Source organism: Toxorhynchites rutilus, chromosome 3 (assembly GCF_029784135.1).
Source record: "Toxorhynchites rutilus septentrionalis strain SRP chromosome 3, ASM2978413v1, whole genome shotgun sequence".
Lineage (NCBI taxonomy): Eukaryota > Metazoa > Arthropoda > Insecta > Diptera > Culicidae > Toxorhynchites > Toxorhynchites rutilus.
Genome location: NC_073746.1, coordinates 213,600,020 through 213,616,140, shown reverse-complemented (window position 1 = coordinate 213,616,140; position 16,121 = coordinate 213,600,020). Strand labels below are relative to the sequence as shown.

The following is a 16,121-nucleotide window of genomic DNA, read 5'->3' as shown; positions in this document are numbered from 1 at the left end:
TTATCAACTTGCTCAGCTGAATTACCACCCGGAGGAACCCGAATGCACTGATTCCGTTGTATAGTAGAATGAAAATAGGCGAGGTAAGCGAACGTAATCGCATGATATTTTAATGTTCGCATTTTTATCCGGATCATACAACTGGTGAGTAGGGAATTCATTTCTGCTTTTCACTTACTAATCATTTTATTTTGTTTCAGCTATGAATACATCCGACTCAATCAATCGGCGAATGAGAAAGATGATTCCCCTCATCACCACATTGCTTATTTCCACTTCTGTCACACCAGCCAACAGCATCAGCTTTCCCGCAGCAGTATCCTTTAAGTCCAGGGTGCTATTCCGGGGAACAGCATCAGCAACAGCAGCAGGACCTGGCCATCGATAGTATTTCGAGCAATTTTCCCCATCGGAGATCCCGTGCTTCACGCACATTGAAGAATCCTCCTCAGCCACATATATGTGTCATCAAGGGCAAGGAGGTATTCATCAATGTACTCAGTCGGATTTGAATCGTCAATCCAGACAACCCGGATGCACCGATTCCATTATATACCTTATTTTTATTATACATGGATTTATTTTTTTTTTTTCAATAAAATGATTAAAATCGATCAATGTATTTCCTTTTCATTTTCAATAACAAACCAATACAAACAAGCAGCAAGCAGTGCTGGAAGCAGCGCTGCAAGCAGGTCGACGCCTTGCACATGTTGGCGAAAAAGTGGCGTCAAGTTGTTCGATGAATGCATATGAAAGGTCGATAACTCGATTGCAAGGTGGCAGCATTTGAGGTCGATTGTTGACATTTCATCGACCCGATCTTGGCAGGCAAAACGGAATGTGGGGCTCTTTCGATTGTCATTTGTTGAGAGACGAATGAACTGCAAAGTTTAAAGTCTCTCAAAAACAAAGAAAAGTATGGAATTGTCATTTCTGTTGTTTCTCTACTGCGTGACCAAAGTACGTAGAATAGAAGGTAGTCTCCTCCCTGCTTTGTTCAAGTAGTGGTAGGTAAAGAAAAAAAAGCAAAAAATTGTAATAAACCATCGATCAAATCCATATAAATTCGAACATTTTTGAATTTTTTTAAATTGTAACAAAAGAACTGTCTCAAAATATGTTTCTAAATGATGAAATAGAAGTTTACTTAATCATTTTAAAATTGAAAACTGAAATTATCGCACCTTTATTATAGAAATAAAGCAAAAAACGGTGAACAAATGTATTAGGTTATATCGAAGCAGTGTCGTTCCCGCAAATTGATTATATAATGAAAGATTAATTCCCACACTGCTGTTTTTTTCTCTTTTATTGAAGTATCCATCAAGAACCATCCGACGCTCTCATTGGTTTCGGTTTGGAGTGTTCAGCCACTTAAGGGACCAAATTGGCGTTTCTGGAAAACGAGAAAAAACATTTCCTCCATCCCGGGTCATCTTCCGAAGTGATTGCAAATAAATAATTTGCATTTTCGCAAGAATTGAATTATAAATTTGGAATTTAGTTTGAAACCATTGGAAAGAAACTTTTTGGAAGATCCAAGAGGCAAATGCATGGAATAGCTGAAAACATCTCCGATTAGTTTATCTCATCACAATTTATATAAAACACACTTACCTCCAGTACGAAGACGTCTTCTTTGCTGATTATAGGTTAAAACAGTATCCTCAAAAGAATCTGAATGTTTCGCGTATCGAACGAGCTTTTGTATCCGAAAAAGTTTAACCATTCCCGTCTCAGCAATTTTTTTGGTCGGAAAACGGTGGAAAGTTATCCGACTTTCGACAAAAATTTCAAAATTTTTCTGCTCCGGTATCGCGAGACGTGGCACTTCGATATATTGCTGAAGTAAACAAACGCTGTTCAGTATGAAATCGATTAAAAATCACATCAAACCTTACCTGCAGTGAAAATGCGGTACACTATCTTGTTTATCGTCGGCTTGACTTACGATTTTTTGAACTTTTAAAAACAAGAAATGTGAAAAAAAAACTTCCGAACATCGAACAAATTGAGAATAGTTTATTACTAACTTCTTTGTGTGTGTAACACATGCGCGCTCCGTGTGTATACACAGGTAATATCACTTACCTTCTATTCTACGTACTTTGCTACGTGACATCTTCTTACATATGTTGCCTGATCGATAAGGGCACCGATTTTACTGATCTTTTACACTATATGGTTTATATTTTATGTGATAACTTATTTTTCTATAATTTATTGATACATCCTTTACAATGTCATCCAAGGAGTTAAAAGCTATGCTGAAAGAAGCACGAGAAGCTGTGAAAAACAAAACGTTCCCTTGTGCTATTGAATTGTGCAAAGTAAGAAAATTTATTTGAATTATATTCCTATCTATCAATTCTTCAATACGTTACAGAAAATATTGAAAGAAGACAAAGAGAACTACATGGCACTATTGCTTCTGGGAGCCTCGTATCAAGATACAAATAAAAAGGAGGCTGCGAGTTTTCTTAAACAAGCCCTCGTTTGCAGCACTGATCCAACAGTTGCCCTACAGGGACTCGCTAACTGTGCAGAAATCAATGAACTTCCGGAAATTTACGAGAAATTGCTAACGTTAACACCGTTAGTATAGCTACATATAGAACTTTATAAACATACTTTTATTCACCCAATTTGTTTCAGAAACAAGTTTTCAGACATTCATTCTAAACTACTCGCAGTGGCTAATCAAGGAGAACAGATTGAAAAAATTGTTAAAATATTGCAACAGGAGACGGAAGGAGAGTTGAAAGGCAATGATCGTATAAAATCCGCCTTCGAATGTCTTTCGAGCATTTTTATTCAAGATCAATCAATTCAAGCTAAAAATGAATCACTTGCCGAGAGAGCTCTGGAACATGCCGTTGTCAATCGCGACGATCCGTATTTGCATGAGAAATTTAAACAATACCTGAAACTTCTTTATCGTCTGAAAAAGAACGAAAAATTGGTTGGAAAAGCATCGCTTATGCATAAGCAATTTCAAAACGATATCTTTCCTTTGGAGTGGATCTGCAAAGCGTACGTAGAAGAGCTTGTCGGTCGTAATGAGGTACAAACATTGCTGGAAGCACCTCTGGACACTTATCTTGATGCTGCGATTAAACTTAACTCGGAATCAGTGTTGGCATTAGCGGCCAAAGGCATCCAATGTTATCGTGACGAGGACTGGGTGAGAGCTGAGTTATTATTGAGAAAGGTTGACTCGTTGCAACCTAATTGGAACATTATTTTAAATATGTTAGCAGATGTATATACCCATCTAAAGTTATATGGGCAGGCTGAGAACATCTGTCGACGAATTAAAGTCGTCAAATCAAACTTATTCATCGCTCTAATTGAAGATGGAAGCTTGGAAAAACTACAAGAAGCCTCTAGTTACCGAGCATGTTTGTTGGATGGGAACAGCGATTCCAAAATGTTATTCTTTAGCACGAAATTGAAAATTCTATTGAATAATCTTCAGAATATAGAAGCGGAATTGGAGCAATTGGAAGCATCAGATATTTCTCCCGAAATGTTGGACCTTTTGAGGGCACTTCGATGTAAAGCAGAAAGAGATAAAACGGAAGCGGTGCAAATTTTGCAAAAACACGGCAACAACTGCGAGTGTCTCCTAGAACTTGCCAAACTACATTATGATGATTCTAACATTGAACAAAGCTTCTTATGTGCTTTAAAAGCAACTAAACTAGAGCCCACCAATGCGAAGTGTTTCTACTGGATGGGCAAATTATATCTTCATAATTCGGACCTCATCCGTTCCCGGAAGTGTTTGGAGAAAACCATATTTTTGAACCCATTTTACAAAGAGGCAATTGTGTTGCTCAGCTCGCTGTATCGAAGACTGTCCGAATGGGAAGCTAATTCAAAGTTGCTTCACAACACTATCACTTTTGCGAGCGGGGCCAATTCGTCGTGGGCGTTCTTGCAGCTTGGATTGCATCATTTAGGCCAGCAGAGCTACGATGAGGCTATTTCGGCGTTTCGTACAGTTATCCGGTACGATGTGCAGAACATAACTAGTTGGGAAGGGTTAGCCGATGCGTATCTAGGCAGAGGGTCGTATACATCCGCCATGAAAGTGTTCGAAAAGATCGTTGAGCTGAATCCGGTGAATCCGTATCCCAAACTACAATTGGCGAACATTAAGAACGTAAGTTTTTCTCAAAGTTGCTGAGATCCTGGCTGAGTAAGGAAGTAAAAACTGTCCCCAAACCAAATCACCAGCTCTATGGAAAAAAACATTCTCAATAGTTTCGAGATATTTTTTTTTCAAAAAACAAGAGTATTACGCGGTACGAAGATATGTTCGTACCGCGTAATACTCCGTTTTCTTAATGTTTTTTAAATTTTTGCTAAAATCAATGATTTTATTGTATTCGTGTATTCATAAAAAGTGCTCTCTAATCTATCGCCAGCATTGTGGAAAACATTACAGTGTCGGACAAAATATTAAGAACACTGCTCAACCAAAAACAGAATGTGATAAGACATTTAAAAAAACTAACTAACTAAAACTAACCCAATCCAGTGCTTCAATCCATTTATAATAATTTATTTACATTGTTCGAAGAAATTTATAACATTTGCACTTGAAACAATAATCATTCATAAAAAATAGCATTTTGAGCATACTTAACAACTAAAATGACGTGACGAAAATTAAGACTGCGATATTCATGTTTTTTAAATTTTTGCTAAAATCAATGATTTTATTGTATTCGTGTATTCATAAAAAGTGCTCTCTAATCTATCGCCAGCATTGTGGAAAACATTACAGTGTCGGACAAAATATTAAGAACACTGCTCAACCAAAAACAGAATGTGATAAGACATTCAAAAAAACTAACTAACTAAAACTAACCCAATCCAGTGCTTCAATCCATTTATAATAATTTATTTGCATTGTTCGAAGAAATTTATAACATTTGCACTTGAAACAATAATCATTCATAAAAAATAGCATTTTGAGCATACTTAACAACTAAAATGACGTGACGAAAATTAAGACTGCGCTATTCACTCCATGACTTCGACTTTGTTATTCTGGAACCACATTTTGACGGTTTTGGCGGTCGGCCTTTTCCGGACCGATCCAATAGAAGTGGATCTGCGAACTGCAGCCGCGCCTTCAGCTGCTTCGGCGTCAGCATTCCCATTGGCTGCTGCCTGCCTTGGACATTTTGCGGATGACCATCCACTGTATTTTCGTGCAATTATACGCGCGAGATACATTTCTCGTTGACTGCGACTAGAATTCGAGAACTAAAACCATACATACTTCTTGTGTACATGATAAATACTTACCAGGATCCGAAAAATGCTAAATACCACCGAGAAACAATAAATTTTCTTCAAAAATCGGTCGAAACAACACTCGAAACAGCGAAACCGAGGAACTGGTTTTAAATTTTGTCACGTCACATTAGTTTTTAAGTATGCTTAAAACACATTTTTTAATGAATGACTATTGTTTTAACTACAAATGTTATAAATTTCTTGGAACAATGCAAATACATTATTATAAATGGATTGAAGTACTAGATTAATTAGAATTGGGCGATCTTGGATCAAATAGGCAAATTTTTGTAAATTTGTATTTCAGTCAACATTGATTTTATTCTCACCAAAAATAACCTGATAACTAATTTCATAAACCTTGGATCCCTTTCGAGGTTGACAAATTTAGGAGAAGCTGTTTACATTACATTACAGAACGAACACAATAGTAATATTTACACCACCAAATTGTAACGAAATTGGATGGTGACATCAGGGCCAGCTGAAACGCTTTTTTCTAGAACTGGGACTACTGCCGGACTGTGCCGACCGTCAACTTCTCATATATCATCGTCGTCAGAACCTTTCATAGCGCTAACATCGATTCAAATCACTACCTAGTGATGGTCAAACTGTGTTACAAACTGTAAGTCGTCAGTAACATGAGACACCAGCGCTCACCACAGTACCACCTACGACGACTACAGGAGCCGAATGTTACAACATACTCGCAGCGTCTTGAAGCTACGTTTCCGGGGTCAGACGAACTAGATGCTGCTCCCCTCGATGAATGCTGGAATATTTTTAAAACAACAATTAGAACACAGTAGAGACCATCATCAGATATGAACAACGATGACAACGGAACGAATGGTTTGACGACACATCTCTTTCGGGAAAAAAGCGCCGCCTAAAGGAGAAAAAGTGTGAGAAGTTGGAGCTGCTTTACCGTTCTCGAGAATAGCGAAGTTCTTCAAGAAACTAAACTCCTCACACAAAGGTTTTGTGTCGCGGGCCGAAATGTGCAGAATCAAGGAAGGAGGCATCTTGACGAACGAACGCGAGGTGATCGAAAGGTGGAGGCAGCACTACGATGAAAACCTGAACAGTGCGCAGACAGGAGACCAAGACGGCGTCGAGGAGGACTACACGTACCACCCCCGACGATGGGTGAAGTTAAGGAGGCCATCAATCAGTAAATAACCACAAAGCAGCTGGTAAGAATGACCTCTTAGCGGAGCTTTTCAAGGGAGGCCCGGGAAAACTTGTAGAGTGTCTGCACCGGTTGATCAGTATCTGGGACACAGAACAGCTACCGGAGGGGTGGAAGGACGGGGTAATCTGCCCCATATATAAAAAAGGTGACAAGCTGGATTGTAGGAACTATCATGCCATCACAATCCTGAATGGTGCCTACAAAATTCTGTCTCAGATCCTCTTCCGCCGTCTATCGCCAATAGTAAGTAGATTTGTGGGAAATTATCAGGCCGGATTCATGCCCGGATGCTCGACGACGGACCAGATTTTTACACTGCGGCAGATCTTCCAAAAGTGCCGCGAGTATCAGGTCCCTACGCACCACATCTTCGTTGACTTCAAGGCCGCATATGATTCAATCGACCGAAGACAGCTGTGGAGGATCATGGACGAACACGGCTTTCCCCGAAACCTGACAAGACTGATTCAGGCAACGATGAACGGTGTGCGGATCTCAGGTGAACTGTCGGAATCATTTGAGACTCACAGGGGACTTCGACAAGACGATGGACTCTTCTGTCTGCTCTTTAACGTGGCGCTGGAAGGTGTTATACGGAGAGCGGGCTTCAACATACGGGGCACGATTTTCAACAAGTCTAGTCAGTTTATCTGCTTCGCCGACGACGTGGACATAATCGGAAGAACACATGCGACGGTAGCCGACTTGTATACCCAACTGAAACACGAAACAGGGATGATTGGGCTTGGGATCAATGCGTCTTAGACTAAATACATGCTAGCAGGAGGGACTGATCGCAACAGAGTTCTTCTTGGTAGTAGTGTTGTGATCGACGGCGACGAGCTCGAGGTGGTAGAGGAATTTGTCTACCTTGGCTTGTTGATAACAACTGACAACAACAACAGCCGTGAAATTCGAAAACACATAGTCAATGGAAGCGAAGTGTGCGAAGTGTACCATGTACAAATCCCTAATTCGACCGGTTGTTCTCTATGGGCACGAAACATGGACGATGCTTGAAGAGGACTCACAAGCGCTTGGTGTTTTCGAACATCGAGTGCTCAGAACAATATACGGTGGTGTACAGGAAAACGGAGTATGGAGAAGGAGAATGAACCACGAACTGGCGCAACTCTACGGCGAACCCAGCATCCAGAAAGTTGCCAAGGCTGGACGAGTGCGATGGGCAAGGCATTTTGTAAGATTACCGGACAGCAGCCCTGCAAAGATGGTGTTCGCATCGAATCCGGTAGGAACAAGAAGGAGAGGAGCCCAGCAAGCGAGGTGGTTGGACCAGGTGAAGCAGTACGTGACAAGAATCGGTGCAGCCGGAAGTTGGAGAACTGCAGCCATGGATTGTGTTTATTGGCGAAAAGTTGTGAATCATATCTAATCTCTGAATGAGATGTTGAATCATTGTAAATAGAAAAAACATATTTACATTTCGACTTGTTCTACTGTTTAAAGCCATTGGACCCATTACTCGCAAAGGAAGAAAAGGAGCGTATAAGGATATAGGGACAATCACACACGAAGATCGATAGCTTTAAGGAAAACATATGTTTAGGACATGTAATCAAGGTCAAAGCGAGTCAACACATCTCTTACCGGTACATTGTGCTATCATCCTTGGGTCTGAATGGAATTTCATAAATTCGATCTGGCGACAAAAAACGATCCTTCCAATAAAACAAAGCTGTAAATAGTACATTCGGGTTAATGTTACATTGGGTTAAATGTTGCATTCGGGTATTTGTTACATTCGGGTGAATGTCTCTCGGGTAACTGTGTTTCGGGTGTGACACGTGTGACACGATCATTTCGAGGTGTGAAAAAAAACTGGAATGTAGTTGGGGATAGTCCAACCGGAATACTCGTAAATTTAATTGTTAAATAGATGGTTATAACGAGATGTTTTTCCCTGAACTGCGGCAGATTTGATTGAGAGTTCCAGTGGGAATATAATGTCTAAAATATAGAGGGCCTGAGTTTTTGACTGGAATTAGGCTTGGGGGTGCTCAGCTGTCTCGATTCGGAAACGATTGCATTAGTAGACCATTATTGAGAATCTAGTGAAGCGGGAATTTTCTTATAAATTCACGGCTGATTTCGGCATAGATATAGGGTTCAATTCCCGATCGGTCAAGTATTGGAGTATCGAGTTGAAGATCTTCTTGTCATGCTATGGAATAAAAAAATGCTCGCATACTGCTTCAAAGATCTCATTGTAGATTCAATGTTTGTGGCACAACCAGTCCATTTTATCTTTATTTTATCTTGTTTCCTGGTTCAGATTGAGGATACAAAAGTAAACTATTTAAAGATAATTCGTTTGGCTCAAACTTTTGTATGGGAATGAGATGGATCCATAATTTTTTTTGAACAAAGAGAGAGAAAGAGAGGCGTACACAACATTTTCCATAGAGCTGGTTATTTCGTTTGAGTGCACTTCTCACTTCCTTATCCATTCAGGGGTTCTAAAAACATTATTTATTTTATCCTACGATTAGATGTTGAAACAACACGAAGAAGCCGTTCCACTTTTCGAAGAGTTATTAGCAAACGACGGTAACTATTTCCCAGCTATCAAAGGTATTGCTGAATGCCACGCGAGGCTGTGCTACAGTTTTCTTGGACAAAGGCTAATTGGTAAGTGCCATGATCATGCTCAAAGTGCCGTGGATTACTTCACAAGGTATCATAGTTTTCTGACTCTAGAACGCTTCGAGGTATCATTCATTATTCTTTTCTTTCTCAGAGCACTCAAGATAAAGCCAAACTTTGTGTGTCTGTGGAAACAATTGGGCAATATTTTGGACACGGTTGCTGAGCTACCCAAATCCAAGGCACATCTCCAGATAGAAGGTAGCTTGGCAGGTGTTTCCCATCGGAGGCAATTTTCGCTGCAAGGTATAAAACTATTTGAGTTGGCCAGTCGGTGTTATAGTAGGGCATTGAAAATGAACGCGGAAGATAGTTTCCTGTGGTATGAGCTAGCCTTGAATCACTACCGGCAGAGTAATCGGTTTTGTTTCGATGAAAATGATCGACGCAAGCGATTGCTGTCTGCAGTAGAGTTTGCGAAACAATCGATTAAGTTGGAACCGAACAGGTGGCAGAATTGGAATCTACTGGGAGCCATTTCTGTCAGTAAAGAAATCAACAATTTAGCACTCGCCCAACATTGTTTCATTGAAGCAATTTCATTGGATAAGAAATCAGCAGCTGTCAGTTGGACAAATTTAGGAATAATGTATTTACTGCAAAATTCCACCACTTTGGCAAACAAAGCTTTTGGTCGGGCTCAGCAAACTGATACGACGTACATAAACGCGTGGATTGGACAGGCTGTTATAGCTGAACAGATTGGTCAAGCCGACGAGGCAATGGACTTATTTAGACATTGTACACAGCTTGGGTACCACCCTGAATCATCCCTAGGATACCCACATTGGGTCTGCTCTATTTTGAATGAGGAGGACTATCGCCGAAACAAACGATACCAATTCGCTATAGATAATATGCATGCTTTGCCACTGTCACATGACTGCATTACGTGGCACTGTGAGGATAAAAATGGTGAGGCTTCTGTTGAAGCCTTTCGCTTCCTTGGATACTTGAGTAATCGATTAGAACTGTGGAGAACCGCTTCCAGTGCCTTTGAAAGGGCATTGACTGGTGCTTGTGGTGTTGAGAGAGATCAAATACTGTGCGACCTAGGATATTGTTTGATTAAAGAAAAGAAATATGAAGAAGCTGTCGAACGCTACCAGCAAGTCAGTGAAGCCACATATTTAGCAACTATTGGAAAAGCTACCGCGTACTTTAAAGCCGGTCACTACCAGGAATCGTATGCTGAGTACGAAAGCGCTTTAAATTGGCTGGCTACATCTGATTTGGAGAAAGCATACGTACTAATCGCAATGTCCGCTATGGTGTATGCGTTCCAAGGTGAAGCCGACGCAAAAACAATTCTGTTTCAATGGTATCCTTCTGTTTTTTTTTATCAAATTGGAAACATACTAATGCCACTTTTTTATTTTAGCATCACACTGCCAAATCCGCCCATTGAGGCACTTTTTTCTTCGTGTGCACTTGGACTTCTGTATAGTGATAGTGTACTCACCGAATTAGTAATCAAAGAACTTCGAAAATACGAGAATGATTTGAGGCATGGTCACCATGTAGTTTACTTGGTATCGCAATTTCTGTGGGGAAGCGTAAGTCAATTCAAAAATCGCATTTACATATCTGTAACTCAACATTTATTTCAGAAACAAAAATCTCAATCGCTGAATTATCTGATTTCGCAAGTGCACAAATTTCCGAACCGCCCCAAATTGAGGCAAGTTTTGGCAGTTTCGATGCTGAAAAATCATCGCACCCCGAAGAAAAACCTTGTCGCTGCGAGTGGTGTCGCCGAGAGTGCACTAGTGCTTGATTTGCACGATGCGCAATATAACACACGTGCCCTAGATGCCGCGAAGTGGTTGGCAGTTGCTAGCGAGGCGATGCGCCCAGTTGATGAACGTCGTCGTAAAATACTTGCCCAGAAGGCAGTTCATGTTGATCCCACTTGTAAAGAAGCTTGGAGTTCTTTGATACGGATTACAAGCGCAAAATAATAATAGATTCGTAATAAATGTGTGTGCTCCATGCTTTTCAATAGGCAAAAAAAAACAAATCATTTATCATGTATAGAGTTGTTTTTAAACATGCTTTTTGTAAAAAAAAACAATATTATAATTAAACATTAATAATAACACAACAACTATTTTATATTTATTTATTCTGGTTTACCTTCTACAACCTGATTGCATTGCATAATACTTCTCCGAATAACTCAGTTGTTAGCTACCTCTTTCCAATTCTGCGAACACCCTGTGCTCATCAGGATTGGGCGATCTTGGATCGATATTCAGAATCTTTTCCTTTCCGATTTTGGTTTTTTTTGGATCAATTTTTTGTACTCCCAAAAATCGCGAAAACCCATCTTTGTTTTCGATCTTTCAGATCTTTTTGATCGTAGATTTTTTTTGTAAATTTGTTTTTAAGTGAATATTGATTTTGATCTCACCAAAAATGACAAATTTCATAAACATTAGATCCCTTTCAAATTTGTGATCATAAATACAGGAGAAGCAGTTTTGTAAGTATATTCATTACACAACAAGCGGTCACAAGTTATATTTACATATTCACATTCACTAGGCTGACAGTGAAAATTGTGAAGAAACTGGTTGGTGACATAAGGTCCAGTTGAAGCGTTCTTATCTAGAAGTGGGACTACTACCAAGATCTCACCAGAATGCCATTCGGACGGACAGTTGGATTTTATGCGATTATTACCAGTGGACTTCTGGATAAATATCAGTTGTTTAATTTTCTAATAATAATTCTCAGTTAATTTATTTAATTACATAATTTCATGACAATACAAGAAGAATGTTTGAATGTTTGATGTTTGAATAGAAATGTGAAATGTTTATTCCATGTTTATAGAAAAGACAAAACTTATATAAAACAATATAATAAAATTGAAAAAAGGCATACGATTTTTGAAAGACCGATTCAGCAAAGATCGACTCTTCGGTACCGATTTGATCAGTGAATCGATTCTTACGCCGTTTAGAAAATCGATCCGTCATGATCGATCTTTTTCTAAAGATAGCCCAATCCTACATCAGGCCCTGCTTCACTTGGTCTTACCACCTTGCTCGTTGCATTCCTCTAGGTTTGGCCACTTTATGGATACGTGGATCATTTACATAGAATACTAATTTGATTGGGAGAAATTAATTTTCATTCATAATTGTTATCTTAAGTGTGTTCATTCCACCTAAAATCCAATAGGGTAATCGACGCGAAACAAATAATATACTGAAGTTCCCTTCCATTTCATTTTACATATCGATCCAGTTAGAAAGCGAATGTCGATAACTGGGCTTCCTTTCTCGTCCAGATACCGAACGACTACTGTATACTTCTTATTCTAGGCATAAATAACACATTTGTTCAAACAGCCATTCCATGCCAAACCGATATAGTGGTTCTCATATCTTCATGAAAAGTGGTAATTTTGTTCTTTATCGCAAAGCATTAGACCCGATTTTTTTCGAACTACTGGACCAATTTGAATGATCGACATATCAAATTAAAAAATTAAAACTTTGTAGAACATCAAATTATCATTAATTTTCTTCGAATTTTTGTGTGTTAACAATCATTTTACCCACAAATTATGAATCCTGATGTGATTTAAAACAAAAAGCTCATTATTAATCTCCTTCTAAATGCAGACAGTCTCGAGATATTTAAAAAAAAATCAAGAATGCTTAGATTGTCAGAAGTTCGAATAAATTTTTGAAGAAAGTAATTTTAGGGAAAAAGGCGAAAATGATTTTTTGGACCATCGACTAGCTTTGAAAAATCATAACTCAAAGCCGAAAGAAAACCTTTCCCTGGTTTCGAGATATGTTGTGTAAAAAATCCTCAGCTTTCCAGAAAAAATATAAAACAAACTATAGCGCCTTTGGTCCCGAGACTATGAAAACAATAAAGAACGAATACAATCAATAATAACGAGCAGAATTCAAATTTTCTGCAGGTATAGTATAAAGACCAAGTGATTAGCTTTAATTTGATATGTCGATCATCTGAATCGGTCTAGTAGTTCAAAAGTTAGGAATTTTTGAAAAAAGTCATTTTAGGCAAAAATGCGAAAAAATGGTTTTTTTGGACCACCCGAAAATGGAAATGGTCACCCTAACAAAAAAATAAAAAGATACGGGTCTCATAATTTGCGATAAAGAACAAAACTACCACTTTCGACGAAAATCTGAGAACCACTATATCGGTTTGGCATGGAATGGCTGTATGTATATGTACAGGGTTTTCCATTTCGGGCTTCCGAAAGTATACAGCCCTGCGCTGACAACCGTTTGACATAGCTGACAACCGTTTGACATAGCTGTCAACCAAAGCGTCATATCGTTAGTTGAATGTCTGCCATTTTACAATATGGATCGTTTTAGCATCGCACAACGTGTTAATTTTGTTAAATTATACTATAAAAATGATGAAAAACCGGCAAATGTTTTTCGAGCATTACGGTCGGATTTTGGTCGTCATGGACGGCCTACAGAGCACACAATCGCTAATGTAGTGCGTAAATTCGAACAAACTGGATCCGTAGCGGATATTATGAAACCTGTGCATCATCGTAATGTGCGTTCGGCCGAAAATATTGCTGCTGTTGCTGCCAGTGTGGAAGATGACCCGAATGTTTCGATTCCACGGCGTGCTCAGCAATTGGGCTTGTCAAACACATCATTGTGGCGAATTTTGCATTTGGACTTGCACCTACATCCATATAAAGTCCAACTGATACAAAAATTAGAGCGTGGTGACCATGGCATGCGTCGGGTATACCTCGATTGGGTGAACGAACAACAGCAGCAAAATGCTGAATTTTCGCATCAAATTTTCTTCAGCGATGAGGCACATTTCGAGCTCGGTGGCTATGTGAACACCCAAAATTTCCGTGTATGGGGCTCAGAAAATCCACACGTGATTGTTGAGAGGCCATTGCATCCGCCAAAAGTAACTGTTTGGTGCGCATTATGGTCTGGCGGAGTCATCGGGCCGTATATCTTTGAAAATGAGGACGGCGAGACGGTAACTGTGAATGGTGAGCGCTATGGCCGCATGTTAACCGATTTTTTTTGCCACAAATTGAAGATATGGATACGGACGACATGTGGTTTCAGCAGGACGGCGCCACGTGCCACACAACACGACCGAACATGGTCATATTGCGAACGAAATTTGAGGGACGCATAATTTCGCGTTTTGGTGATGCCAATTGGCCGTCCAGATCATGCGATTTGAATCCGCTAGACTTTTTGTTGTTGTGGGGTTATGCGAAAGACCGTGTCTATGCCAACTCTCCGCAAACTTTTGAACATTTGAAAGACAACATTCCTGAAGTTATGACCGAGATACCGCCCCATATGTGCCGAAAAGTCATCGAAAATTACCTGTTCCGGATCAAGGTGTGCGAGGAAGCCCTAGGTGGACATTTGAATGATGTTGTATTTCACACATAATGGCATAAACCAAACTTTAATTTGAAATAAAAGTTTCATCGAAATTCGAATTCTATGTGTGTTTTATTTCAATTTACTTTCGGAATTTAAAGTTGGAAAACCCTGTATATGCGCCTGGAGCTATGCAACCATTTAACATCAATGCACCACGAGCGAGGTTCGATGTTGTACGTCTAATCGCCCCGCTGGCTCAGTCTAATCGCCCCGAGTGCCACGATGTTGTACGGGAAAGGGATAATATCGTTAAAATCATGTTTGTGAAATATTAGAAAATGCACACTGCTGCTGGACATTACGACTAAGTTTCCGATATCGTATAGAAATTTCGTAACGAAAACTAGAGCATCTGTAATGCTCGCCGCTGAATGAATCAAATCATATTTAACCCTTACATTTCAGCGTTTTACGTAACCATGCTTCACTAAGTGCTCATGAAGACATCTATGTGGTTTAAGACATCTGAAGTGAATCTAATCAATGTGTCGTGTACTGATGATTATTCTTGATCAGTGATTCAATTTAATTATTATTAGTGGCGGCACGAACGTTCCAGACAACCTAATAGAAGCCACATATTATCACATATCAATAAGAATAGCATAGCTGTCAGAAACATATCTCCAGAGATATCGCTCGTGTACGCATGGAAGAATTTGTTGTTCGTCTTCCATGTTTGGAGCTTCTTGGGAGTTCTTGAAAAATAGAAATGAACACTAGAAAGACCGAAAATTAGTATATACCTATATTGCCCAATAGCAGTCAAAATGACTGCTTTGCAAAAGAATATCTGATGTGTAAAGAAATTTATTTTAAATTAATTTTCAATAATTTTTATATCATTTACAGTTGCATAACAAGTTATTAGTGAATATTAACAATAAATAAATTATTTTACTTAAAAAAAAATATTTTTGGACTATTTATGTTTTTTTTTTGAAAATGAAGGTGGAAATCTTTTCATGTGTTTTTTATTACTCATAGTCATTTTATTATTTAAAATTACTCAAGCAGTCAAAATGATCGCTTTTGGGCTATATTCACAGTTATATGTTGTGTAAAAAGTCACAACATTCTAAGAAACTGTGCCATTATATACATAACAGCTTTCCTAAATGAAATTGAAAAGCAGTCATAATGACTTGCTTGGGCAATCTAGTGTTAAGAGCGAAACCTGAATCGAAAACCGCGATTGAGGAAACAAAAATTGTAGCTTTTTGAAATGATGTCTTCATCTTGGCGAAATGCATGGCCCTCTCCTACCAATAAGAATAAATTGATGGCTCTCAGCTCATTTGCGTTTATTTCAGAATACACATTTGAAGAAAGAAGCCACATGGAAGAAAAAACATATGAACGTTTCACAGCAGCATGTTTTCATCTGCATTAAAACATGGACTTTTTTCGGATGGTGATAAAAAAAACTAAGACAGATAATTGAGTTTGATAAATTTTCCATGGAAGGTAATTATAATAGCTTACTTGCAAAAAAAATCTACGGC

The 16,121-nt window shown here is 39.0% G+C and overlaps 1 protein-coding gene and 1 long non-coding RNA gene across 2 annotated transcripts; one reads left to right on the top strand and one right to left on the bottom strand.

Annotated features, from left to right (window-relative positions):
* Nucleotides 1–1,188: 1,188 nt before the first annotated feature.
* Nucleotides 1,189–2,064, bottom strand: LOC129775386 (uncharacterized). Its single transcript, XR_008742946.1, has 3 exons — nt 1,905–2,064; nt 1,621–1,846; nt 1,189–1,565 (listed from the first exon to the last, which is right to left on the bottom strand). It is a non-coding gene; the product is annotated as an uncharacterized LOC129775386 (long non-coding RNA).
* Nucleotides 2,065–2,124: 60 nt separating this feature from the next.
* On the top strand, nt 2,125–11,277 carry LOC129775385 (tetratricopeptide repeat protein 37). The gene is made up of 7 exons (XM_055780076.1): nt 2,125–2,333; nt 2,390–2,598; nt 2,659–4,171; nt 9,025–9,209; nt 9,273–10,499; nt 10,560–10,734; nt 10,789–11,277. The coding sequence occupies exons 1-7, from the start codon at nt 2,244–2,246 to the stop codon at nt 11,137–11,139; spliced, it is 3,750 nt and encodes a 1,249-aa protein (XP_055636051.1). The 5' UTR covers nt 2,125–2,243; the 3' UTR covers nt 11,140–11,277.
* Nucleotides 11,278–16,121: the final 4,844 nt, after the last annotated feature.

Coding starts and splice junctions, on each gene's coding strand:
- LOC129775385 (XM_055780076.1), top strand. CDS start 2,244: ATGTCATCCAAGGAGTTAAAAGCTATGCTGAAAGAAGCACGAGAAGCT. Junction 2,334..2,389: donor GTGCTATTGAATTGTGCAAA/GTAAGAAAATTT, acceptor AATACGTTACAG/AAAATATTGAAAGAAGACAA. Junction 2,599..2,658: donor AAATTGCTAACGTTAACACC/GTTAGTATAGCT, acceptor AATTTGTTTCAG/AAACAAGTTTTCAGACATTC.